The following is a 27459-nucleotide window of genomic DNA, read 5'->3' as shown; positions in this document are numbered from 1 at the left end:
TGAGAAACTGCCCCTCTCCCTGGGTGCTGTGGGTACTGAGCAGCCCAGGAGGACCAGGAGGTGGCATCTCCATCTCATGCTAGGAAGATCCTGGTACGGGCCGACGTTGTTGCTCTGCTCCTTCCTGTCTGTCCGGTTCTCTTGCTTTCAGCCCGGTCAGTGGTGATTGCTTTAGGTCTCAACTGCGTTGCAAGCTTTACTTTAAACATTTTGCTCATCCTTGAGGGTAAGCTGTAGAGAGAGTCATGGTTCTGCAGTTGGGCCTAGCGTGGCACCTGTTCCGAGTTCCGGTTCTCTGGTAAGGAAGCTGGGACCGAGATGTCCTGCCCCTGTATGGCCGTCACTGCTGTCACTCCGTCACTCCTCAGAAGTGCTTCTGGGCCCTGTCTCCTTCCCTCAGTATGAGGTCTCCAGCCAGTGCTGTGACAGGTTGTCAGGGAGAAGCCTAGAAGCAGCCACACTCCAAAGTCCTGCCGTCCCGGCACAGCGAGGGCTGAGCTGCTGTTCCTGTCACAGCGGCTCCCGGGAAGCTCTCTCTGTTCAGGCAGCAGCCACAGCTCATTCTGTTACCTTCCAAGCAGCACAGGCCAGCTCATCATGGAGGCTGCCCATATGTGTCTGGTTGCTGCCTGTTCTGGGCCCGTCTTTCTGCCCACAGGGAGTAACTGTCAGCCTGTGCAGAGTCCAGTGAAGCGAGGACAAACATCAGTACCAAGGGCGGCGGGACCCCGAGGGCTGTGTCAGGGCTTCAGCTTCTGCATGACCTCAGCATTCCAAATGCTTTGCATCTGCGAGAACAGCCTGTTCGGTTCTGTTTCTCTGGAGCCATGGAGGGCTAAGAGGGTCACATTCTAGCTAGCATTCTCGGTAGCCTGCTCCAGCATCCTGCGTTCTGTGTGGTGCTAGGCCTGTTAATGCTTGGGCCAGTCTCTGCTGACCTTGGGTGTTATTTTTACTTTAGAGTAATTGCAGAATTACAGAAAGTTGAAAGAATCATCTAGAGAGAATTGCTTCCTGCCTCCTGGGATGTCTTACCATTGGGCACATTGCCCCCCTCCCTCCTGTGCTAGGCTCATTTTTTCTTACCAGTTTCCCTGCACCCTAGATAACCCCCAAGTCCTACCCCAGCTTGACACCCCACATTTAGGCCTTGCTGTCACCCCCCTTGTGATTTGACATTGCATCCAGTCATATGACACCTGCCTAGGTGTGGTGCTCAGGCACACTGAAGTTTTCAGTAGAGTGCACTGGATGCTCCTTCATTAGACCGGCAGGAGGAGCAGCTACTGAGCCCTGGGCCCTCTAACCCCCTCCCCATGGCCCCATCTCGGCCACGCTGTGCAGCCCCAGCCCTTTCTTCTAGTGGGAAATGAGTGATTAGGGGTGGAGAGCTGAGGGCAGGTCAGCTCCAGGCTGGCAGCAGGGGCACAGGGCTCCAGCACTGCCTGTAACTATGGGTAGGACCTGCGTCACCAGCTGCTGGGACTCTGTGCCTGGTCCGTTCACGGAGGCTGACACAGCTTAACAGGGTCTCCAGTTTCTCACGACAGGACGTCTCTTGTTCATCCTTAAACACGGCTGCTTCTCTCTTGTACTATTTGGGAACATCCACAGGCACAAGATGTCAGGAGACCGTGTTTCCTACACACGGTCTTAGGAGCATGTGTCGTCTCTGGGAAAGTCAGTTAAGGCCAAGGGCACGGACCATCCTTGTGTTGTTCTGGAGCAGACTAGCAGCGGAGATACCAGTGAACCAACCCCCTTCACCCTCCAGTCCTGGTGTTTCCATCAAGTGGGGTTCCAGGTTTACTTCATAGACTTACACATCTCACCAAGAGGCCATGCCACCCAGCTGCCTGAGGAAGTGGGGCGCTGGAGGCCCAGTAACCAGTGTTTTGTCTGTTTGTTTTGCCTTCCATGCTTAGTCCTCCTTATTCACTATAGGCAGGAGGTGCTGCACTGGCCGGGTGGTGACCCTAGCTGCCTCCAGCTGTCCTAAGAGTGGGCTGTGATCATTCTCAGAGAAGAGGAAGCCCTGCTGGTAGTGTTCTCATTGTTCTCGGTGCTTTCTGCTCACACAGCCTGATTGTCTCTGTTCCACAGTCAGCCAACTTCTGGTTAATTGGACAGCTCTAACTGATGTTACCACAGAGCATGCAGTGGTGACCCTTGGTTTTCTCCTTTGAAAAATTGGGCCATGTCATCTGGTTTCTGGTGGAGATATAGCCTGTGTTCTTAAATGTCCCCAGGCAAATGAATATTCAGCCACAGAGAGGCCCTCTGCCTGCAGTGGTGCCTAGCAGGGACTGGGGACTTATGCAAGTCCTCTACCTGGCTGGTTGCTCTTCATCATTTTTGAGAAGATGGTCTTGTCTGGCAGTACCACAGACCCAGTGGCTTAAATGTGTATTGTCTCAGTGGTTTTAGAGGCTAGAACTGCGAGACCCAGTTGTGACAGGGATGCTTTGGTTCTCCTGGTCCTCCTTGGTTGGCACATGGCGTCTTCCCTTTGAGTGCACCTGTCTCATGGTCCTCATAAGAATACCAGTCAGGCCGGGCGGTGGTGGCGCACGCCTTTAATCCCAGCACTTGGGAGGCAGAGGCAGGTGGATCTCTGTGAGTTCGAGACCAGCCTGGTCTACAAGAGCTAGTTCCAGGACAGGCTCCAAAACCACAGAGAAACCCTGTCTCGAAAAACAAACAAACAAACAAACAAACAAAATAAATAAAGAATACCAGTCAGTAAGAACAGGGCCGTGACCTCATTTATGAAAGGGACCTCATTCTATTTAAACTGCCTTTGTATATGAACCCTGTGCCATTAAAAAATGATTTTGTTTGTTTTCGTTTTATTTGTGTTAGTATTTTGCCTGCATGTATGTGTAAGTGGAGACTGTTCTTTGGGTTCCTGGCCTCTCAGACCCAAATAATCACACAAAAACTATATTAATTACAACACTGCTTGGCCAATAGTTTAGGTGTATTCCTAGCTAGCTCATATCTTGCATCTTAAATTAACCCATTTCTATTAATCTCTATATCACCACGAGGCTGTGGCCTACTGGTAAGTTTCTTGTGTCTTTCTCCTTCTGCAGCTACATGGTGTCTGTCTCCTTGACTCCGCCTACTCTCTCTCTCTCTCTCTCTCTCTCTCTCTCTCTGTTCAGATTTCCCTGCCTGACATAACTCTGCTACGCCATTGGCCGAAACAGCTTATTCAGGAACTCAATGCAGCTGGTCGCATTACACCCACAGTCGAGAGCAGAGGGATGAAGCGATGCAAGCATGCTAGTGCAGAGAGGGATGAAGCGATGCAAGCATGCTAGAGCAGAGAGGATGAAGCAATGCAAACATGCTAGAGCAGAGAGGATGAAGTGATGCAAGCATGCTGGTGCAGAGGGATGAAGCGATGCAAGCATGTTAGTGCAGAGCTTGCCCTCTGCTTTCCTTTCCTTCAGTCTGGCGCTTAGCCCGTGTAACGGTGCCACCCAGATTCAGGGTGCACCTTCCCACCTCAATCCAATTAAGGAAATTCCTTACAGGCCAACATGATCTAGACAGTTTCTCATTGAGACTACCTTCCCAGTATGTCCAGTTGACATTCAGAACTACCCATCACTCCCTGTCTCCAAAGATAGTCATACTGCTTTCCCTTCTGAAAAAATGTTTTGAGACAAGGTCTTGCTTTGTAGCTGAGATTAACATTGTAGCCCAAGCTGGCCTCAAATTTATGGCAGTTCTCCTTCCTCAGCCTCCTGAGTGCTAGGATTATAATAGGCATGAACTTCCATGCCTGGCCGTCTGCCATTCCATTCTAAAGAACCAAGAGTTAGTTAGCACTGCAGCACATGGACTTGGAACACAGTCCAGCTCTTACAGTAGGGATGTGCCAGCACACCATAGCGGGTTATCTGAGGCCAGGAGCACAAGGAGGAGAGGATAAAGCCAGGCAGGCGAAGCTACCACCAGTAAAGACAGGGTGGAGAGCCAGAGACGAGAGGCTTGCAGGCTGGTGTTTGGTGATGGGAGGTCTCCGGGGGACTTTGTTCTCAGGTTTTCTGTCCTAATGCTGGCAAGCAAGGTGGAGGTATGTCATGCCTAGGACCTGGTTGACACCAAAGCAACCTCACGTTAACTCAAATAGACTGGGGGCCCAGTCGAGCTTGGAGAGCCTTACAGCCTTGTTCCAACATAGGGGTGCCCTGCTACATGGAGCCTTCATCACCAGGGCATGGTCACAGCCTGCTTGTTCTTGGCCTTAACCTCTGCAGGGATGGAGGGACCTGGGTGGAAAGACTCTGTCTGACCTCACTAATTACTCATATGTTCTCTCTCCTCAGGTACAGAGCCAAAGACCATTTTGCCCAAGAAGGAAAAACTGAGGCTTCGCCATGAGCGGTGGCTACAGAGTAAGTTCATATTGTCATCTTGTGAATTAGCCTAGCCAAACTTGCCTCGTCCTCATTCAGACACCTGTGCCACATGGCTGGACTTCTGCCCCATGGATGCTGGCCGTGTCCTTGTCCTCACAGACCCTGATGGGATCCAGGAGGAGCTCACTAGGAAGCCTTAGAGGCAGCACTCAGTTACTGGCTTCACTCGGCCACATAGAGGGAGTCAGCAACAGGACAGCATGAGGTAGTTTGTCCCCAGAGTGAGCATAGACCCACGGTGTGAGCCTCCTGCAACCTCCTTGCTTCCTCTTCTGTAGAAAACCATCTTGAAAGTTGTTCTCTGTCCCTTTGGATACAAGGTCTGTTTGGGACGCCACTGTGAAAGCTTAACTATAGAGGTGACACGTACCTCTGTGGGGTCAAAAACCCCATAGAGGTCAGGCCTGCCTGTGGGTCTACTGCCCAGGCTGGCTTAACTCTCTGGGTAGGCAAAGCTGACGTTGAACTCCTGGTCTCCTTGCCTCTGCCATGCAGCTGAAGGTCTGCGGGAGTATGGCAGCTCGCCTGGCCTGTCTGGGGTTGGGTTTGGTCTCAGTCTCCGTCAGGCATCTGGAGCAGATGGAGCAGCTCTCCCTCGCTCCCTTCCTGTACTAGGTAGTTTTGTTTTCCAAAATGTTGATTATGTGCGACTTTTCCTAAGTGTTTTCTTGTGTTTACTTGAAAATTGTATAGAGTGTTTTGTAAGTTATTTTTCTTAGCTGTTATCTTTTTAGTGTGATTCTGCCAACTTTGGGAGCTAATTTGGAACATTTTCATCTTTATATACTTGCATGTTTAAATATGACTTAACTTATTTTTTCTTGAAAATAAGGTAATTCTCCTTTCTTTCTTTCTTTCCTTCCTTCCTTCCTTCCTTCCTTCCTTCCTTCCTTCCTTCCTTCCTTTCTTTCTTTCTTTCTTCCTTTCTTTCGTATCCTGCCTGTAGGGCACCAGATCTCATTATAGGTGGTTGTGAGCCACCATGTGGTTGCTGGGAATTGAACTCAGGACCTCTGGAAGAGCAGTCAGTGCTCTTACCTGCTGAGCCATCTCTCCAGCCCCCTCTCATTTTTTTCTTGAAAACTTTAAAGAAAAGGGTGTTTTTTTGGAAGCAGTATTTATAGGAATTGGTCAATTTCCTTAGTGATTCCTAGCTTTTATTTTGTTACCTTATAGATGGTTTTTAAAGAAATAGGCTGTCCCTTCACTTTCTCACAATTTCTAGCAAAAGGTTGTACAGTGTATTCTCTGAGGCTTCAGCTGTGGGACCTGATCTGGTCTGAGGTGTGCTTCTTTGATGTGGAACTTTTCGTTCCTGGTGGTTGATCGATTTGATTGCTCATGATTTCTTCTAAAATAGTCTAATTTAATCAGATCTCAGACATTATTCACAAAAGGCTGTGTGTTGCTCCTTCCTCCCTCTGTCCCCCTCCCCAATCCTTCCCAGTGCTAGGGTTTTTTTTATGCTAGGCAAGTGTCCTACCACTGAGCGACACATTCAGCCCTGCTTTCTCATTAGATATCTTCTGTGTATGCCTGTTTGGCCCGCATGCCTGCAGAGGTCAAAAGAAGGCATCAGATCTCCCGGAACTGGCATTATAGTTGCTTGTGAGCTACATTGTGGGTGCTGGGAACTGAACCCGGGTCCTCAGGAAGGACTGTTCACTGCTGAGTTTGTCTTGTTGTTTGTATCTGTGTTCTGCTGTTTCTGCTTAGATTCATTAAGAGGCTTCCTCTCTAGTCCGAGAATCCTGGCTACTAATCACTAGTCCTGTTGTCTTCTCTGCGCTGTTAGCGCTTGTCTGACTCCCTGGCCCCAAGTACAGTGGCAGCTGCGTCTTCAGTTAGCACTGTACTTCTTTATCTCACAACCGTTCATTGGTCCATTCCTGTCTGTCTATGCTTCTGCATCTTCTCAGTGTGTTGCGAAGCGAGTTAGGAACATTTTTATACCTGCCCACAAATAGGTTGGCTAGCGTTTAGCTTGTCTGTGGCCTTCTCTGTTCTCTTGTGAGGAGTGTGTTTACCTCGCACAACAGTGACTTCTGACAGCTGTGTCTGCTACCTGACTGCCCAGGGTGAGGTGCCATGTCCGGTGTGTCTATGGTTGGGTTTGCAGTTGTCTCCCAGGAGTGCATCACTCCCATGCTCTGCCTTCCTGCCACGCTGCACTGCTTGTGGCAGTGGTCAGCCCCATGGCTGAGGGACATCCCACTGTTCGTGTCCATCATTGCTGCCCTGTGGTGTTGATGGATGTCTGCCTTCCCGTCTTGTCCGGGATGAGTAAGGCTGTGCGAGCATTTGTTCCAGTCTTTCTTTGCACATGTTTTTATTCCTCTTATGTAAATACGTAGGAATGGAATGTGGGTCATAGGGCAGGTGTATGTTTAGTTTTATAAGCAACTACCAGACATTCTTCTGAAGCAGCCGCTCATGCGCCCCCCTCGAGCAGCATGAGAGTTGCGGTGGCCCCACAGCCGTGCTGACCAGTCTTCAGTCATGAACCTGGAGACATGGGCTAACACTCGTGGAAGAGTGCTGTCGTGTGTACATCTCCCTGGCAGTTCATCTTTAGTGAGGTTCATTTTTCTCAAGCTGCTCTGTGTTTTTATTATTGAGCTTGGGGGCTCTCTGTGTGTGCCGAGAACTGCTGGCCTTTGTCATCTGTGTGTGCTGGGATCCGCTGGCTCTGGTCTTCTGTGCTGTACTGGGGACCTGCTGACTCTGATCAGCTGTGTGGAGACCTGCTCGTCCTGGTGTGTGCGGTATTCCTTGCAGACTAGACTGTCTTGCCCATTTAGTATCCTAACTTTTTTTTTCCTTTTTGAGGCAGGGTTTCTCTGTGGTCATAACTGTTTTGGCACTCTCTCTGTAGACCACGCTAGTCTTGAACTCAGAGATCTGCCTGCCTCTGCCTGCCTCTGCCTGCTGGGTGCTGGGACTAAAGGCATGTGCCACCACTGCCTGGCTTTTTTTTTTTTTAACTTCAAGAGTTTAATTTTAAAAATATCTAACTCATATTTCTTTTTCCATAGGGTTATAATGTGTTTTGTTTAGTTTAAGAAAGCCTTGCCTAGGTTGATCTCTGTGAGTTCGAGGTCAGCCCGATCTACATAGTGAGTTCCAGGACAGCCAGGACTGTGTAATAGACTCTGTGTCACAAACGAACCCCAAAGAGCATCTAACCTGAAGTCATGGAGATGCTTGTTTTGAAGGAGCTGGAGCCTAGCTAGTTCTTAGGTGTGGTTCCTTAGAAGTGGCGTCTGTCGTGAATTGGTGGGTCGCCACAGTCTGATGCAGACTGTTTTTATCTTTGGATTGTTGTTTTGAGAGTCATGTGGCTTTGCTCCGTTCCATGCTCTGCTGTGGCCCAGGATCACCGTAGTTCAAGCAGGCGGACACAGGTCTCCTCTGCTCCTTTTATCTTAGGATGCTCTGGGTGTTCCTGGTGATCAGCATGGCCATTTAATTATTTTACTGTTTCTTTTTCCTTCTCTTTAAAGACAACAGCTTAGAGGGATTGTGACTGGGGTCGCGTTGAATCTGTTGGTCACCTTCAGGAGGGTTTGCCACCAGCACTGAATCAAGTCCAGGAGCACGATATTCGTCATCATTGCTCTTAGCTTCCTTAATTTCCATTATCAGTGTAATAGATGTTCTCTCTCTCTCTCTCTCTCTCTCTCTCTCTCTCTGTGTGTGTGTGTGCGCGCGCGCTGTTTTGGACAAACTTCTAAAAGTTGTAAAAGTACAAGTTTTTTGGTTTTGTTTTGTTTTTTTAAATAACCTTACATTTTGTGATCTTGCTAAGGTCACATCTTGGGTTTGGTAGCTACACATACTAGGCTCTCTGGGACCTTTAACAATTCCTCTCATGGCTACCACTCCGTGGAACTGTCCCAAACTTTACCTTTGTTCTGTCCCTCCCTCCCTTTTGCTCCACTTGGCCTGTTGACTTAACTTCCCCAGTGCCAGCCCCCTGAGGAATGGTCTCCCTCCCTGGAGTGCAGAAGCGTGATCTGATGATGACCCTCCACCCTCTCCTGCTTCCGGTGTCCTCCAGGACTGCACTTCACACTACCCACAGCCAACTCCCACCTGATGCGCCCTGAAGGCTGGGATTTCCTTCCCTGGATTCCAGCGGTGCTGTGTCTGGGCTTTTGGTGGCTTTCTACCTAGAGTCTCAAGTAGTTCATCCTCCAGGCCAGGGAGTGAGGGGCAGCAGCAGGTGTGGCCACTTCTCTGTCTCTGTCTGGACTGTGCTCTGGACTCCATTCTTGTTTATTTTGAGGGTTAGTAGGACCCACTGTCTGCCTTCCTGCTTGTTCTGTTGCAATAATGTTTTGTTCACTGTGAGATTTTCATATTTGGAGACAGGGTCTTGAATATCCTAGACTGTCCTGGAAACTGTGACCTTCTTATCCTCCTGTCTCTGGCACTTGAGGGTTTTGTTTTGTTTGTTTAAGAATAGGATTTAGATTAGTTTCCCAGCTCAGTTTGGTTAAAGTCCAGTTGTAGTGTGGGGTAGGGATTGAGACCGGGCACGTCTGCCCTGACCCCCACCATTTCCCTGCCGTTTCTTCTGCCTCTGTCACCCCCGCCTCACTGGTAGCAGCGAGCTGCCAGATGGGAGTGAGTGCCAGGAGACTGTGGTTGGCCCCATCTTGTTGAGCTCAGTAGAAATGAGATCTTTACTATCTTTGATCTGTTTATGGATTCATTGTATCTTTTACCATGAGTAGATAGTGAGTTTTACCACATCTCTTTTGGCTCATCCAAGGACCAGGGTTTTTTCCTTTTAGCCGGCATTACCATGGGTCATTGCGGGTTCCAACAACTTCCAGACACCAAACTATCCCTGCATGCCCTGGGTTGCCCTGTTTGGGCATCTCTGGCTTGGATTTGCTTGTGTGTGTTTTGTTTGGGCTCCATGTCTTTCTCAGCTTCTCTCTTCTTTCTCTGGGTCTGCCAGGTATGCGTGAGAGGGTGGCCCTTAGCGCTTCTTTCTTCTAGGGAAGTTCAGGCCCCAAACTTTGGCTCAGGGGAGAGCGACAGGTGTGATGGGGTGCTAAGCGAATTGTTTGCTCTGTTCCAGCTAGCCTGAAAAAAAAAAAAACCCACCAGATTGTCACTTTATAAATCCACCAAGTCCTTCGGGCTGCATTGGGCAGAGGGTTTGGAGGACTGTCTTTGCCTCAGAATGAAGTGATAGCCCCTGCTGTATTGGACCTGCCTGTATTGGTCAGGGTGGGCCTCTCTGACCTGCCTGTGGAGAGGCATCTTCCCAGCTGGAGTGGGCGGCAGAGGTGCCTGTACCTTGCTAAGGGAGAAGCTGCTGGCGGCCTCACTCCTCTGTTAGGGCCATCACGTGTTTGAAGTGTCTGACTAAAGGTCCTTGTGTTGCTATGCCACCCAGAGAGAGTGGGGCTTTGTCCCAGAACTGCATACACCCACAGCCACCTGCGGTAAATAGCAAGTTTAAGCACTTGTCGTGTTAGCAATTTGGAATTAAATCCATCTTCTGAAGAAAATCCAATCCCAAGGCTGTGCCCTGCAGTGAACTTTCTCTTCCATTAGTGCTGTGCATGCCACCTGGCCACCCACTCTGCTCCCTGCTGTTCCCTGTGGCTGTCAGTTCCTCCCCAGGACCATTGTCCCCATTTTGGAGTCTCAAGGAAGTGCCACATGGTTCTAGATTGCCCAGGATAAAAAGGATATTGTGGTTTCTCAGTAAGAGACTTCAGGAAATGGAGCCCAGGACCTGCATCTGCCCACTGCAGCCCCCTGTGTCTGTAGCCCCGTGTCTGTACCTACATCCTTCACTGCAGCCCCCCCCCACCGTGTCTGCACTGCAGACCCCTGTGTCTGTGTGCCCAGACCCTGCACTGTAGGCCCCCTCAGCCCCGTGTCTGTGTTCCCCAGGCCCTGCACTGTACCCCTTACAGTGGGGGGAAGTTCCCAGTGCTGCAGCTCCAAGCTCAAGTCAGCCCTGTAATTAAAGTGTGCCTCTGTGATTAAGAAGAAAAAATAACTCAGAGCTGCCCCCCCCCCAAGTCTTTAGGGGCGCAGAGCACGTGACAGGGGGAAACAACACTCAGCTCTGTGGGAACAAGCAGGCCCCAGGGTGCAGTGGGTGCCTTGGCATTGGTGGCCCCTGGGAGGGGGTGCTGAGGAATGGGTTTAATTTGCATGTACTCCTGTCTCTCCTTAGAAATTGAAGCCATCAAGCTGGCTGAGCAGAAGCTCAAAGAGGAGCGAAGGCGCAAGGCCATGGTGGTGGTGGGCGACCTGCACCCTCTGAGGGATGCCCTGCCTGAGCTGCAGGAACTGGAGGCCAGTCGACAGCAGCAAACCAGAAGGTGAGTGTCTGGTACTGGCCAGCTCTTCCAGAGCTGTGGTCAGCCCTGGATCCCCACAGCACTGGGTTCAGAGGGAAGGGAGGGATCGATAGCGGTCTTTGAAGGCTCCCATCTCTGCAAGGTAAGTGAGTCAGCACTCAAGCCCCATGGGACCCACAGAGCCTCAGCCTTGGCTGTGGTGACTGTTATGAAAGGTGCACCCAGACTTACGCTGGTGGCTGCCTGGCTAGCCCACCAGTGTGTTCCCTCGGCCTTCTTCCCACTGGCCTCAGTGTTCAGCCTATCATATGCATGCACATGGGCCTTGTGGCCACTGCTGTGTGTCCACTAACCTTCCTGTGCCCCTTGCAGACAGCTCTGACATCTCGTTCTCAGTCCTTCACCTGCCACCTGCCTGTGTTCCTCCGTCCCCTGATCCCCACTAAGGGTGAGTGTCTGTACATGGGCACTCTGTGGGGAGACCTCAGTGAGTGGGCATGGAGCCTACCCAGCTCTAAGCGTGTCTAACCTGTTTGCGCAGTGAAGGGATGAAGAACGGGCACAGGGCAAGGGGGTGCAGAGCTGCACTCGTGGGCAGGCGGAGCAGCTTCAGGGCTCTCTGCTCTCATCCTTGCTGGGCTTTCAGTATTTCTTTGTCGTTACTGGTTTTTGTTTTTTTATCATTCATGCATTCATTTGCTTATTTATTTATTTGAGGGTTTGTAACTCATCGTATAACTCAGACCAACCTTGAACTTAATGCTGTCCTCCTACCTCTGCCTTCCAAGTGATGGGATTGCAGATGTGAGCCACCAGAGGCTTGTTACTGCTTATTTTACCTTCTAAAAACAATCCTCTCTCCTACTGCATTTTCATCTGGGAATAAAGCAGAGGTTATGTGCACTTCATCTGTGAACCCTCACCCTTATCGTAGAGCAGGTGGATGGCATGCTGTGAAGTCAAATGGCCAAGGGGTGGCTTCCCAAGATGGAACACCCATTCTGCTCAAGCCAGATTTGGCGCTGACACAAGGTCAAGATTCGAGCTGAACAGAGCCAGCAATGCAGATTCCATTCCTGGTTCTTAAGCAAAAAATGTGACCCTGGTCAAGGGTCCCTTCCCTCTTTATAGTTTCTCATCTGAAAAATGTGCTTGGGGCTCCGAGAATGGGGAGAGCTGCATAAACAGCCCGCTCTACCAGCCCAGGGAGGATCATGTTGGGGCTGTGTGCCTGCTCAGGGCTGCTTCAGCTGTGATGGGAGAAGGTTCCCATCTTGTCCCAGCCCCGAGTGCTTTACTCACATACTAAGTTTAAAGCAGTAATTAGGGGATTGCGGAAACATCTCAGCCTGTCGAGTCCTTGCTGTGCAGTGTTGGTGGCCTGAGTTTGGATCTCCAGCACCCATGTCAAAATCCGGACATGGCTCTGTAACCTGGACAGTCACCCAAAGTTCTTCTGTACCGTTGGGGGCATCCATCTTCAGCCTACAGGTCCATAGTATCCAGCAGACTTTTCCACGAAGGAGGAAATTTCAAAGATAGTTTTGTCTATACTGTCAGTTTGTCCGTCACATTTTTCTGTGTTCTGCAGAATGTCTAGTAGACTCTTACATGGAGCAGGAATCCTGAAGGACTAGAACGTAGACTGTGCTATTACCCGACAACCTACTTATGAGAGATGAAATTCTCTAGAATAGGCTGGCCACGGTGGCACACATCTTTAATCCCAGCACTCTGGAGGCAGAGACAGGTAGATATATGAGTTTGAAGCCAGTCTGGTCTACAGATCAAGTTCTGTACATTCAGACCTACACAGAGAACCCCTGGAACTCCTGTCTTAAAAGACAAAAACAATAAAAGGGAAGGAAATCTCTATGCCAGGGCTTATACTTTTTCTATTCATGCCTCTTCACACCTGAGAATACTTTTTTTTTCTTTCTTTCTTTTTTTGGAGACAGGGTCTCTGGCAGGCCTGGAACTCACTTTATAGACCAGGCTGACCTCAAACTCACAGAGGTCTTTTGGCCTCCGCCTCCCACATTCTGAGATTAAAGCCCGGCTCCTGGGAAGGTGTTATGTGGCTCTAAGTATGTAGCTTTATAAGGTAGCTGTACAAATCAACCACTGACAGAATAAATCATAAATAAAAATTTATTTTAGAACAATCCTGTAGGATATATATATATATATATATATAATTTTACCTTTATTAGAGATGAAAGCATATTTGTATACTGATGAGATGATTATGCTTGTTTAACATGAATCAAATCTTGGGCTGAAGAGATGAGTCAATGATCAAGAGTGCTTATTGCTTTTGCAGAGTACCTGGTTCAGTTCCCAGCACCCACGCTGAGTGCCTCACGGCCATCTGTAACTCTGGCTCTAGGGGCTCCTATGCCCTCTTCTGGCCTCTGTGGGCACCTGTACTGCTGGCATCCACTCACAGACATATACATGCACAATAAGTAAAAATAAAAACAAATCTTTTTTAAAAACAATAAATCCTGACTGTACATTTGATTTTTAAGGATGTAGAGTATCTATGTCCTTAAGTCAGAGACAGCCCCTGTCCCCACTGTTGAGAGTCCCAGAAGAGGGCCAAGCTACACAACTGTAACACATGCAAAGGGCCCAGGTCAGTCTCACACAGGCTCAGTCTCTCTGAGCCCCCTATGACCAGGTGAGTTGATTCTGTGAATTTTCTTGTGGTGTCCTTGATCCTCCAATCTTTAGTCCCCATCTTCTGCAGGATTCCCCAGACTCTTCCTGATGTTTGCTGTGATCTGCATCTGTTCGCATCAGTTGTTTGATGTTTGGTCACAGGAGGTGGCCAGTTCAGGCTACGTATCCTCTGTTGCTAGGATCTTAGCTGGGGTCATCCTTGTGGATTCCTGGGAGGTTTCCTTATGCCAGGTTTTTACCTGGCTTCAAGATACCCCACCCCCTTCCAGTAGTCTGTTTCAGTTCTCTTCCCCCTCCGTAACCCCCTCCAACCTGATCGAGCGCTCATGTTCCCATCCCCACTCACCCTTAGTTCACTCAAAAAAATCTCTATTTCCTCTTCCCAGGGAGATTCATGGGTCCTCCCTTGGACCCTCTCTGGGGCTGTGGATTATGGTATAGTTATCGTGTATTTTACAGCTGCTGTCCACTTGTGAGTGAGGATATGCCACACTTGTCTTTCTTGGTCTGGGTTATGTCACTCAGGATGATTTTTTTCTAGTTCTATTCATTTACCTTCAAATTTCCTGTTTGTTTTTTTTCAGCTGAGAATTACTCCATGTGTAAATGTGCCACATTTTCTTTATCCTTTCCTTGGTTGAGGTACATCTAGGTTGTGAAATAGAAATTTTTAAGTCAAAGATTCTATAAATGCAGCACAGAGACCCCCTGACTTGATACTGACAGGGACACATTACAAGCCTTTGTTTCCCCAGCTGACCACGATGCTTCTCTGAGAGCCAGAAACCTTACACTGCTACTGCTCTTGTGTGTTAACAGCCTGAATCCGAGCTGACAGGTCAGGCACTGCTGGTTGGCATTGCATGCTGGGAGCATTCAGGACCAAGGCTGCAGTAAAGGTGCATGATGCAACTTAGGCAAACTCTGCCAAAAACATCCTGGATTCATTTCGCCTTTGGTTCTGAATCTATTTTTGGCTGTTGTATGTTTGGAGCTCTACTAGTTTTAAATTTTTCAATTATGAAACACCATATGGGGCTGTGCTCTAGGAAGTCCCCCGTCTGTGGAAGATCTTCACAGGGTTAGTTAGGCTGTGCTCTAGGAAGTCCCCCATCTATCTGTCTGTGGAAGAACTTCACGGGGTTAGTTAGGCTGTGTTCTTGCTCCCAGTGTCTGAGTTCAGGATCACTCTGCCTCTGCGTAGAGGTCTATGACCTGGGCTGCAGCCACCGTCCTCAGAGAAGCCCCAGACTGCATTTTTTTTTTTTTTTTGGTTTTTCGAGACAGGGTTTCTCTGTGGCTTTGGAGCCTGTCCTGAAACTAGCTCTTGTAGAGCAGGCTGGTCTCGAACTCACAGAGATCCGCCTGCCTCTGCCTCCCAAGTGCTGGGATTAAAGGCATGCGCCACCACCGCCCGGCCCCAGACTGCATTTTACAGCCAGTGGGCTGAGTGAGCTCCCTAGCTAGGTCTCCTGAGCCAGTGTTCCTGTCCAGGCTGGGCTGGAGGCCTTGGCCCCCACTGCTTAGGTATATCTTCTCATACCATGGTGGATTCTGGGGCCTCTGGGAGGACTAACAAACAGGCATGAGGTCACCATCCTAACCGACTGGGGACCAGAGACCAGGATGTGAGGAGCCCCGAGAAGACGGAAGTGTTGTGCATTCATATTTGAAAAGGAGCTTGAATTAGGAGCTCAGGTCTGCTGCTCAGGAGTCTAGATTAGATATTGGTCCAGGGCATGGTGCTTTCTGCCCTCCCTCTGCTGCCTCCCACCCAGGGCTCCTCCCACCCAGGGCTCCTCCCACCCAGGACCTCACTCGCTCAGCGTGGCATCTCTGAAATCATCTTGTCAGGTGGTGAGCTCTGGGATTGTCCTTCTGCCATTGCTGGGCAGAGATTCCAAAGACTGAATCCATCCTGGGGACCTGCAAGAGTGGTCCTGGCATGGCTGGAGCCATCAGAGTTGACCTTAGGAGATTGCTGCCTGACACTGAGCCCCAGACTTGCAGACTAACCGCCCATGTCAGACCCGGTGTGGTGGCTTAGAAGACTCTACGAATCTTTTCAGGGTCTCTTGTCTGGTGGTCAGCAGGCAAAACTCTCTTGGCCCAGAAAGTCCCTCAGTGTACTTCGACATCAGTAGGGCAGGCATGGGGTTCGTGTCTGGCTCCTAAGGTCACGTTGGAATGGCAGTTGCCACAGACCATCAGAAGTGAGGGGCAGATGTCAGGTACCTGCGTCTTGTCCGAAAGTGCGATGTGTTTTTGAGGGTAGTGGAGTAAAGGGCCCAGGGCAGGCTGCTGCCTAGAAGGCATCTGCATTCAGGTTGGGCAGGTGGCAGACTCAGGGTACAGATGTGATGTGTTTTCCTAGGGTGGTGTCTTTCTGTATCACACGGGAACCTTAGGGAGTGAGACAAGACCCTGGATACTGTGGTTGTCAACTCCAGTTATGGGACCCAGGTGCCACAGCTCATCTAGATCCACAGCCAGTGTGCAGGGTAGACACTAGGGGAGCCACAGAGACAGATTTCCTAGGGAAATGTGGTTCAGACTGACTTTATTCTCTGTGTCCACAGGAGGGTGACCAGCAAGCCCAGGCCAGTGGAGCTTAGCCGGATGAGTACATCCCAGAGACAGCAGCTCCTGTGAGTACAACCCTACCCACCTTCTTCCTGATCTCCTCATCTACACCCCAGCCACCTCACCCCGAGCCTCTAACCCTTTTCTCTGTCCTGGTTTGGCTTCTGACTCCAGATGGGAAACATTGCTGGAACCAAGAACTTTGCTGTCCTGTAGTTAGGCCTTGGGCGCCTGTCTGGAGTGCTTCCAGGGAGTGGTGACAGCTTCTGTGTATGAGCTTTCCCTTCCCTGAGCCTCTGGAATGGTGGCTGGGACATGTGCTTACCATGGGTTAGACACACACAACCCCACACCTTGTTCCATTGGCGGTATTGTCCTGTTGGCTGACTGACATTGTACTAAGATGTGAGCGTGGCCAGGAGATTCTTGGCTCGTTTTTCAGCCTCTGCAGACTTGGCTGCAGTGGTGTGCTGGCTTTAGGGGAATCTGAGGCAGCCTGAATCTCACACCCACACATTTTTTTTTGTTTATTTGTTGTTTTTGCTTCCAAAATGATGGTTTCTTTCCTTGTCTATGTATAGAACCTCTGTTATTTAGTAGTGTTGAGTGTTCTGTGTCAATTTTTCCCGAAGCTCTTCGTTCTTCATGTCCTTTCATTGTATAGGTTAAAGCCTTTTTTTTTTTTTTTTTTTAAATCAAGACAGGATTTCTTTGTAGCTTTGGAGCAAGTCCTGGAACTAGCCTTTGTAGACCAGGCTGGCCTTGACCTCACAGAGATCCGCCTTCCTCTGCCTCCCGAGTACTGTAATAAAGGTGTGCGCCACCACCGCCCTGCTCATGTTTTTAAGATAGTTTTTCCTAAGTTACCCAGGCTAGTCTTGAACTTGTTCTTTCTGACCAAGGCAGGCCTTGAAGTTGCTGTCCTCTTGTGTCTGCCTTCTGAGCAGCTAGCGTTCCAGGCCCAGGCAGTAGGCCCAGCTAGCCTCATTCCTGTCCTGCAGACTGATTCGCAGTCCTCAGCCTCAGAGCGCCATTGTGCATTCAGGCTTCCCCATCTCTCCGCCACAGCTCTCAATCTATCTTCCTTGGCTCTTTGCGGACCTCTGTGTGTCTTTCTCAGCAGCTTTGTCTGAGGGCAGCTAGTGCAAACAGTTCTGCTGAGTGAGCATCCACCTTACTGCTCTCTGGCAGTTGCTCTTCCTGGAGCCTCTGCTATAGCCCAGCCTGGACCAGGGCAGCTCCCTCTGCACCGTGACTGGGATGAGCAGTAGCTCTACCTGCTGGAAGGTGCCCTGTCCCCGGCAGCTTCTTCTGTTGCTGCACCTTCGATGTCCTCCCCACCTGTCTTAATCTCGCTTCCGTTGCTGTGAAGAGCCACCATGACCAAGGCGACTCATGAAAGGAAGCTTCTAACTGGGGTCTGGCTTGCAGTTTTCTAGGCTTGTCCATGCTCCTCAAGATGGGAAGCAGACAGGCATGGTGCTGGGACAGCAGCAGAGAGCTTTATAGGAAAAGAAACTGGTCCTGGTATGGACTTTGAAACCTCAAAGCCTACCCCGAGTGACACACCTCCTCCAGCAAGGCCACAGCTCCTGATCTTTCCCAGATAGTTCCACCAAAAATTCAAGCACAAGCCTATGGGGCCATTATCAGTCAAACCACCACACCTTCTTTGTTGAAGCAACACCGGCTGGTGGCTTGTGTCTCCAGGTTCTCCTGAAGGTGACTGCTAGGTGAGAGAAAGGACGAGAGGAGCTGGCAGCCAAGGCTCTGGCGTATCTAAGAGGTCAGGGTCACGAAGGAAGCTGGGCCCCGGAGTTGCCTGTGCGCATCGCTGTGTCACTGCCCCATGGCTCAGTGCTCTCCAGTGCACTTCTATTTTGGTCTTATTTGGGGGGAAAGGAAACTCTTATATAAGGCAGTCTTCAGGTCACGTGAGCTGCCTCTGCTCCCCACTTGTCAGCTCTTGCCTTGGCAGCAGCCCCTAGCACATTCCTCTTAGACCTACTGGTAAGGTGACCCCGTCCGTGGTTGATGTGTACTCAGCAACCCCTGTGCCCTTCCTCTGCTGGAAGCCCTGTGGCCCCGGCACTGTATGTACCTTGTGCTTCTGGGCCCCTGCTGTCTGCTCTAGTCTTAGACTCGGGCCTGTCGTGTGGGTCCTGGGAGTTCTTATTCTTCCCATGCTGACTTCTGCTTTCCATTCTTTCAGTGAGGAAGAAAGGACCCGGTTTCGGGAGCTGCTGGCCAGTCCATCCTACAGAGCCAGTCCCCTGCTGGCTATCGGGCGGCAGCTGGCCCACCAGATGCAGCTGGAAGGTGGCGACCAGCTCTAACCAGGACAGTGTGTGCTGTGAGATCCAGGGACTCATGTGGGTAGAGGTGCCAGCAGCTCTTGAATTCTGTCCTGTACCTACGTGGCCGCCTGACCAGTCTTGAGACCTAGGGAAGGGGAAGGAAGAGCTGCTGGAGGACAAATAAAGTGACCTGTGGCCTGGAGCCTTCTGTGGCCTGTGCTTCCGTGGCCTGGAGCTTTCTGTGGCCTGTGCTTCCATGGCCTGGAGCCTTCTGTGGCTTCACTTCCCGCTGAGAGCCAGCCACTCCTGGATTTCCGGTACTGACCTGACTCTGGGACAGCTGTCCTGGGTATCTACAGAACAAGCCCAGGGTCCCCCACTAGTGGTGGTGACGGGGGACGTTGGGTGGTTGCTCATGTGTAGATTTGCAGGGGCTTCACCAGTGTGAGACCTTGGCACTCCTCCCCAACAGGGCAGCCCAGCTGGCCACTTTGCTCCTCATATCGTCTGCCTTCGCCCAGGCCACACCTTCTTGTGGCCCAGGCTCCTCGCTGCCTTTTACTACAATGACCAGGGAAATAAGTGAGGACCAGCAGCATTGGAGCTTGGGCAGAGCAGATGAGGACCTCAGTCCTGGTATGGACATCATAGGGCCTTGGTGAATGGAAGTAGGTAAGAGAGAATAGATCTAAACCGGGTGTGGCAGAGTCAGACAGATCTCTGAGTTCAAGGCCAGCATGGTACACAGAGCAAGTTCCAGAACAGTCAGGGCTGCACTCTCTCAAAAACAAACAACAACAACAAAAAAAAGCGTGGCCAGGCCTGGTCACAGACTCAAGTTCCTTTCATCAGAGGCCATTTCCCATTTCAGCCATCTGCTGAGACCCTGGAGCTGCCTTGCTGGCGGGGACCAGGAGCTCCTGAAGAGAAACCGTGTGTGCCTAACCTACCGGTGGTGCAAGTGCTGTTCTGTGTGGCTGGCACCACTACACGGTTTCATGTCTTCACGCTCTGCGTACTGAGGTTCTGGGATACGACTTGAAGTAACCCCAGTCTGGCCATGGTTGCTAATGCATTTTCATGATGCCTGCTGCAACCTAGGGCCACCATTCAGGGGTCTACCTGGGAGAGCATTCCACAGGCCAATGTATAGGACAGTTGCAGCAGGTCAGGGGCAGTCCATCAGAGGACACATGCGTGGACTGAGCAAGAGAGAAGTCAAGCAGGCCAGAGACTGAACACTGTGTGCAGGTAGGGGTTTGTCGGCTGTGGTCACCCTATTTTCAGGCAAAGCATGTGCTCTCATACAGATGGACGCAGAAGGCAGATCCCAAGAAAGTGGTTCTCTGCGTGGTGATGGGAGTTTGCTGTTTTTGTATCTCCTAATCTGTATAGAACGAATTACATGGCAATACATTTCTGTGAAAACATACAGTTCCCTGGTTTTCGTGCTGATTTGAAAGTGACGTAGCAGAGGAAATGACCATGAGGGACAGTGGTGCCTTGGTCCCTGAGGTGGAGCCTGGCTTCTCCAGCCACACTCAACTTAGGATACCCGGGCACCAAGGTAGGGTCAGGGTAGTTGGACAGTGGGGACAGGAGGCAGCAGGAGGCAGCTGGAGTACATCTCTGAGGGTGATTGTCTGCTAAGCAGGTATGGGTAGCTGTGGGGATGCTACTGTGACTGTCCCCAGAGACCCTCTGTTGAAGCTGGTGGCTGTATTGGGAGGAAGCGGGGCCCTATGAATCTGGATCCTTAGGAGTGTACCCTTGTACACTGTGCATTGTGCATTGGGACCCTCTTGGATTTTCAGTCACACAAACTGAGCAGGCCTGCCTGCTGTGACGTCACCACCATTGGGACAAGCTACCAGGGACAGACCTTTCCTCGTAAGTCCATTCTTAGGTACTTTGTCAACAAAACATGCCCAGCACAAGAAGAAAAGTTGGTGGCCCCAGAGTAAGGGACTCCCAACTAAGCAGTATCCCCTTGAACCCAGACCCTGGTCATGGGGTTTCCTCTGTCCTAAGTAGGACTGGACCTGCCTGCCCCATCCTTACTGGGGTGTGTATGGTTGTTGGGAGGGAGGCTGTCCTGGTGATTGGGACACTGAGGGACCTCATCTCTCAGCAGCCTGCCAGACACGAGCCATACTGCAGTGTGGCCTGGACTTGCTCCCCAGTCGTGTGTCCTCTCCTCGGGTCCCTTTTACATTTCTACTGTGCTGTTCCCGGCTGCCAGCCTGCTAAAGCAGGATTCCCTGATATTGGGCAGACCACACAGCTTACCCTTGTGTGCCAGAATAAATTATAGATTACTTCGATTTGTATGGCAATCAGAATGCACGGAGCACCCCGAAGCTGCTGTGTACCTCACCCTGGTCTCCCCTGCTCCAACAGGCTTGGAGACTTGGGTGACTAGGACGTCACAGGACTTGGCTCTGCTCTGTGAGTATAGAATCAGGTTGGCGTGTCACACAGTGGTGTGACGGGAGCCTTGTACCAGCTGAGTAGCATAATGAAACAGTTTGGAGGCCAAATGCTCACAGCCCTGTCCCACACTGCTTCTCTTTCTGCTCTGGTCCCAGGATTTGGGGGTTATGGGAAGGGGACGGGAGAGTGTGAGCCTGCCTGCACTCAGAACAGTCCCTTGATTTAGGGCTCTCTGCTCTGACCATAGTTGTTGAGACAGAGTTGCTAACGTAGCACAGGCTGGCCTCACACTTGTGGCAAACCTCCTGCCTCAGTCTACCAAGCGATGGCACCACAGGCGTGTCCCACCTGACTCCATTTTCAAATTTGCCGACCCTTGACTCTTCTGTAGTGCGGTTTCTCAGAATAGGAAATTGGTCTTGGCATCTTGGCACCTGGGTTTTTAGCATTTCTCTGAGATAAGCAGTCCTTGGAACCCTACTGGGTTGGGAGGTGAGGAGACAGTGATGCTGGAGAGCCAGGGACCCGGGGGAGTCTGCGGGTGCAGCTGTGGCCAGGTCTTCCGTCCATGGCATGCTGTACATACGCCTATGTGGTATCCCTTTGTCTTATACTAGCTTTTTTCTTTTCCCACAGGCTGGAAGCCATGGACAGTGGGTAGAGGGCACTTTATGCACCCTGTCATTGTGTGAATGAATGATGGGAAAAATGGGTGGAGGACATCTCATCTTTCAAACTGCCCACTGCCTCCCTCTGCTCAGGAGCCCCCTCTTCGGCCTGGGCTGAGGGCACCTGTAGACTTCATTCGGTTAAGTTAGGTGAAGGACGGGACTCCAGGAGGCTCGACCTGAATGGAGGGTGCTGGGATGTGTGAGACACAGGCTTATGCGTGGCTCCCAGACTGTGCAGCAGCCCAGACCGATACTTCACAGGCTTCTGTGCTGCTTAGAAGCCAAGTGTTGAATAAACACTAGGCTCGTTTCATCTGGAATGTTCCCTGAACAGCGATAACATCACCCTGAGACACTGGGAAGTGCTGGCTGCTGCCCAGGCCTTGTCTATATGTGGCTCCTGAACATGGCCTGGCAGCTGTGGGCAGAGAGGGCCCCAGCCTTCCTCCCGGTTCTCAGCCACCCCCATGGCCTGTTTCCAGGGAGCACTATCAGCGCATGCTTCCAGGATGTCGTAGAGCCAGCTGGCTGTGGCGATAGCAGGCCGGCCCCTACATCCTCTTTGAAGTCACTCTGGGGTGTCTGGCCTGAGCCCTGGCCCTGAGATTATCTACCTTATTTTTTTTTCCAAACATATATTTTTATTTTAAGTGGATGAGTGTTTTGCCTGCATGCATATCTGTGGAGTTCAGAAGAGAGTGTTGGATCCCCTGGATCTAGAGTTATGGATGGTTGTGAGCCACCATGTGGATGCTGGGAATTGAACGGGTCCTCTGTGAGTGTGAGATCAGCCAGGGCTCTTTACCACTGTGCGTCTCCCCAGCTCCTATCTATCCCCCCCCCCCTTTTTTTTTTTTTTTGGTTTTTCGAGACAGGGTTTCTCTGTGGCTTTGGAGCCTGTCCTGGAACTAGCTCTGTAGACCAGGCTGGTCTCGAACTCACAGAGATCCGCCTGCCTCTGCCTCCCGAGTGCTGGGATTAAAGGCGTGCACCACCATCGCCCGGCCCCCCCCTTTTTTTTTAAGTAGAGCCCCAGTTCAAGTGTGTTTTTCTTCCGAATCTAATGTGGGCTAGCACAGTTCGAGGGCCATCATGGTATGGATTCAGTCTCCCTCAAGATTAAGAATGCTACAACTTTGAAAGAGTTAGCCATTTCTAGTAAACTGGTTTTTTAAAACTGACAATTGTATTCCCTAATCTAATTGCTTCTTCATAGTCTCACGGACACAGAGGCCAAGGAGTGTCTGTCATGCCTCTGGAGTACAAGTGACCTCCTTGTCCCTGTAGTCCAGACTATCTGAAGGAGAAGGCCGCAGCACAGGGAAACTGAGGTCTGTTGGGGAGAGCCTCCCTCCTGACCCACCCAGCCTAGTGCTGAGCCCCCTTCTCGGCCAGGTGCTGCCCTCGCCTTCAGCTCTCCCACCCCTTACTCAACCTGACACCCAAGGTTCCCATGTGTGAGAGCCAAAGGTAGCAAAGCCCTTGATGCCACAGGACAGCTCCGGCCCCAAGCAGCTCAGCCTACTGCCGGGTCAGGGATTGGACAGCTCCACACACAGGTACACACGTGCAGGCTCACACCATGCACACTGGGTACACACTCAGGTACAGATAGGCAAGCATGCAGGTCACAGGAAACATCTGTGTCGGTGTGTGACCATCCTCGGGACATTGCTCTAGTCTAGTGGGGAGAAGGCTCCTGGTGATGGATGAGTGCGTTGGAAGTTGGCTAATGGATCAGGAGCGCCAGGCCCCTGCTTCTCTCTGTTCTGAGTCTGTAGACAGGCTATTGCCTAGAGGTGGTGTGGACTCTGTCCCTAGTTGCAATAGCCGAGGACTGGGTGAGCACTAAATGTCTAGGTCCCCAGAGAGCCCTGCTCTCCCACAAGGCCCTCCAGTCCTCCCTTCAGTGTTTTGAAGCAGTGCTCAACCTTGAGGCCTTGGATTGGTAATTGAATTCACTTGCCATACGTGTATCTGGAAGGAGTCGCACACTGGGACCCTGCGGTCCCGTTTTTCCCCATGAAGAGACTGTGTCCTTGCAGGGTAACTTGAAGGGGCCTCTTCTCAGAACAAGGAAACCTTGAGAGAAGTTCCCTGCGTGAAGTTTCTGACTAACAGAGCCCCTCTCACACCCGAAGTCCTCCTCTTGGCTTCTGGTTTCCCATCGAGAACACAGGCACAGGTCAGGCCTGCAGCAAGGAGCAGCTTCCGTCTTGCCTTTGGAGTGGCTCTGCACATGTCCTGTGGTTCAGTCACCAGCCCCTGTACTTTTTGCCTGTCCTCAGGGCCTGCTCCTCCTCTGTGTCTGCGGAGTCACCTCTAACTTTCCCATTCATTTCACCATCTGCCTGGCCTCACCTCTGGACAGCTGTTCTCCATGTTGTCTGGGTGTGAACAAGCCCTTCATGAAACCCCGTTCCAGGGCAGTCTGGGAGATAGGGAGGAAAACTTGAATAAGGAGGCCGAGCAGCTTCTCTGAGACCCTGGGCAGGAGGGCAACTGGTTGACCAGAGCCTGGGCCCTGTGCTGTTCTTTCTAGAGGGTCAGGGACAGGCTCTGTGCTGCCTAGGAACAAGACAGTGGCCTGTGGTATTTGAATTGTAAGCAGGCTGAATGTAGTCCATCTAGGAATTTCAAGGAAGCAAAAGATTCCATTGGTCACCTACCAGTCTTTGCTGTGAGCTGCTTGAAACCCATGCATAAATCTGGTGCCCCAAATGCAGCGTGGGCTCCTGTCAATGAGAGATCTGGAGGGTTGCCCAGTTGCCCGCAGCCTAGATGTCAGTCCTGTTCTTGTCGTGCTGAAGCAGATACAAAAGCCCCGGCCATCATAGCCCATTCTCTCTAGGCAGGAAGGGACTGGGTAGAGGGAGTTGGTAAGGGGACAGGGAGTATTACAATGGTCCCTTGTAAAGGCTTTCCCAGAGATCCCCCAGCAGTGTCCACCTGTCCTGCACTGCCAAGGCTGAGCTAAATATGCTTCCCAGATTGAGGGAAGCTGAGTCAGTGGGAGAGCCAAGGAGAAGGAAGTCCTACCCGCAGAGACGACCCTGTCCTCTACTGTGGGCAGAAGGTACCAAGTCTACCATGGGACTTGTCTTTGGCCATAGACAACCAGAAGACTGTGGGCCTGGGCTTGTCAGTGCTTAGGGGACTCTAAATTATCACCCCTGAGGTAAGTCATGTTCTAGATGCTAGGCAGGAACTATTCCCTTGAGCCAGGGGCACTGACTCTCACCAATCCATAGCTCAGAAGACAGATGAGGTGCTGGCCAGGTCCATGTCCACAACAGGAACCCGATTTCCTGACTTGTGGGTTTTAAACAACCTTCAGGGACACCCCGTCTGACTCCTGTGCTTGCTGATGTCATGGGAAGTGAGGGGGTGGGATGAAAGAAGCCTCAGGTACTGTATGGTAGTCAGGTAGAAGAAGAAACCACAGCTGAAAGTGGGGACTCTGGATAGGGGGTGAAGTTAGGGGCCCAGGGTACCTACATCCTGTGCTTTCCAGCTCACCTTGTGGTCAGGAGATAGCTTGTGGGGACCACAGCCCCAAGCCTCATCTAAGTGTGAGTTGTTCTCGGAAGCTGTCCCCACCCACTGTCCTTGAACTATGTGACCACAAGCCCCAGTCTCTGGTCTGACTAGTCCTAGTGGGGAAGCTGGCCCCTGGCAAGATGTGTTTTAGGTCTGCCCAGTTCACAGACTGGCTGGGCAAAGGGGCAGGAAGTGTCCAGCAGGAACAGTGACTATCACTGGGAAATCCTAGGGGCCATGGGGAAAATGCCTGTCTATCTGTGAACTATTTCCCCTCATGGCCCACACTGAAGGGCAGACATCCAAAGGCAAGCTGCACTTGGCCAGGCCAAGGGTCACATGGCAGACATACCAGCTCCAAGGCAGCACAAACAATATCCAAAGGACCAGGGGATGCATGGGGAGCTGGTCTAACCCTTCTGAACCTTGAAACCTGGTGCTGTTGGGCTCTTGGTCCTGGAATGGGGGTATCTTAGCAGTTCCAGAGCAGACTCCCCCATGAGGTGCCTGCTAGTCTGGAGGAACAAGTGGCTCATCATGGGGGCTCAATGATGGCCTCCCAGACACAAGGGGTGCAATTTGTCAAAGCCGTTCCAGGCCTGACATCTGCCCAGGTCAGGAGCCTCTGTCTTCTTGTGTTTGTCTCCGATCTCAGGTTCGCAGATACTGCCAGGCAGCTCCGAGGCTTCCATACACGTAATGTGGAAAAAAGAGAAAGACAGGTTGTTTGGGGTTCTGGAGCTCAGGACTGGCCTGGGGGGTACTGACCAGGGCACAGCTAGCCAGGATTGCTGAATTGGGGTAAGCTGTGCGGGAGGAGAGGCAGGAGCACTAAGGGCCAATTCAAGCCTCTCCCCCCACCATGGGCTCCCTGAGACCCCAGTGTCTCTTCCATCTGCTAAGTTCTAGCTGTAGATAGAGGCCATGAGGCCCCCTGAGTAGGGCATAGAGAAGATGGTTCCATTTAGATGTCCCAGCCTCCAACAAGGACTCAGCTGCTCACGCCCTGCTTCTCAGCCAGAGACCGCTGCACTTCCTCTGACTCCCAGGACTCCCAGAGGTGAGGATGTCATAGGGCTGCAGGAGGAGGCATTTGTGGGAGGGGCCTTGGAAGCCCCAATCCCTTGGGTTGATCATCACTACTGGTCAGTATTGGTCACTGTGGGCCCTGGTGTGGTTCCAGGGCCCAAATGTCCACCTCTGTAGTGCAGAGACATGAACATCATCCAGTCCAGGCCCATCGCTCAGTTCTCTGGGCCCCAGGGATACCAGCCCTAGTTGTCCTCACCAGGCAGTAGTGGCAGCAAAGAACCCAGTGAGCAGTACCTTCGGGTACCACTGGGATGGCCCAGACTGGTCGGACCTGCCCACGGTGAGGGTCCCAGGCATAGTCTCACCAGGGATGAATGTCCAGATTGAGACATTAATTCAGGGACTGAGGATGGTGAGTGTTGGGTGACTTGGGTTGGGAGCCCTCTGCACTCAGCCCTGAGGCCTGCAGCTCAGCTCTGAGAAAGGTCGGTGTCTACCCAGGCCTGTCGCCTGAGGAGTCAGGCAGGGATGGGTATGCAAAGGGGATGTCTGGGCCTAGGCCTCTCAGCAATGTTCAGGTGCCCCCCCCCCAATTCTCTAAGGCCTGCAACCTGACTCTAGGTGTTCCCGTGCATTGCTGAGGTATGTCCCTGTGAGGGCCTGTGACTACAGGGACACTATCTATCTTTCTTATCCTCCTGAAGTCCTCCTAGGCTACCTCATCAAGGAGCCTTTCCTGCTGCCTGGTGATATTCTGTGCATCCTTTTCTGGCTATGTGGGTCCCTTGTGCTCCCCCACAAGAGTGTCCCTGGACCCCTGAGGACAGAGACACCTTTCAAGACCAACTCCTCTACCTCCATGTCCTACATTGCTGTGGGACAAGGGCTCTCTGTTGTGAAATGCCTTTTTATAGTAAACTTGGCCCAAAGCCCCTGGGCTGTGACTATCTGGGCATGAGGTATAGGCAGATCACCTGGGAGGCATATGCTGGCAGTGGACAGTGGACAGACGGATGGAACAGAGTCACCAGGATGTCCAAGAAGGTATCGTGTCTGTCTAATCCATCTGAGTCACTGTTCATTGCTATGGCTCCTGCTAACGGTGTCACTGTGCCTAGAGCTGGCTAAGGGAAAACAACCAGCCTGTATTCTTCATGGAGTCCAAGCCAGGACTCTGCTGGCTGTTCACATGAATGTCGTGTGCACTGAGGTTTCTTGAGCCAGGGCCAGGCTTACTTGACTGTCTTTCCTCTTTTCCCTTCAGACATTCCTGCCTCATCAGCATGTTGGACCTTAACCCAACATGAAGTCTTGAGGCTTTCTGGAACCCTCAGGGCGATAACCTGTCAAACAGTAGCCACCTAAATGGAAGTATGTGTTTATGCATATGTGTGTGTGTGTGCATGCGTATGTGCATGTGTGTGTGTGTGCATGTGCACGTGTGCATGTG

The 27459-nt window shown here is 51.3% G+C and overlaps 1 protein-coding gene across 1 annotated transcript in view; it reads left to right on the top strand.

Moving 5' to 3' along the window:
- Window positions 1–19754, top strand: part of Slx9 (SLX9 ribosome biogenesis factor) — a 31869-nt gene extending 12115 nt beyond the window's left edge. The window contains exons 3-6 of the mRNA XM_057751289.1: window positions 4341–4409; window positions 10642–10789; window positions 16033–16101; window positions 18249–19754. Coding sequence (XP_057607272.1) covers window positions 4341–4409; window positions 10642–10789; window positions 16033–16101; window positions 18249–18372 — 410 coding nt within the window. The 3' untranslated portion in view covers window positions 18373–19754. The remainder of the gene's footprint in view (window positions 1–4340; window positions 4410–10641; window positions 10790–16032; window positions 16102–18248) is intronic.
- The last annotated feature ends 7705 nt before the right edge of the window (window positions 19755–27459 follow it).

The sequence above is a fragment of the Chionomys nivalis genome, chromosome 19, assembly GCF_950005125.1.
Source record: "Chionomys nivalis chromosome 19, mChiNiv1.1, whole genome shotgun sequence".
In the NCBI taxonomy this organism is placed as follows: Eukaryota; Metazoa; Chordata; class Mammalia; order Rodentia; family Cricetidae; genus Chionomys; species Chionomys nivalis.
The sequence above is the reverse complement of the archived record's forward strand: the minus strand, read 5'-3'. Positions and strand labels throughout refer to the sequence as shown.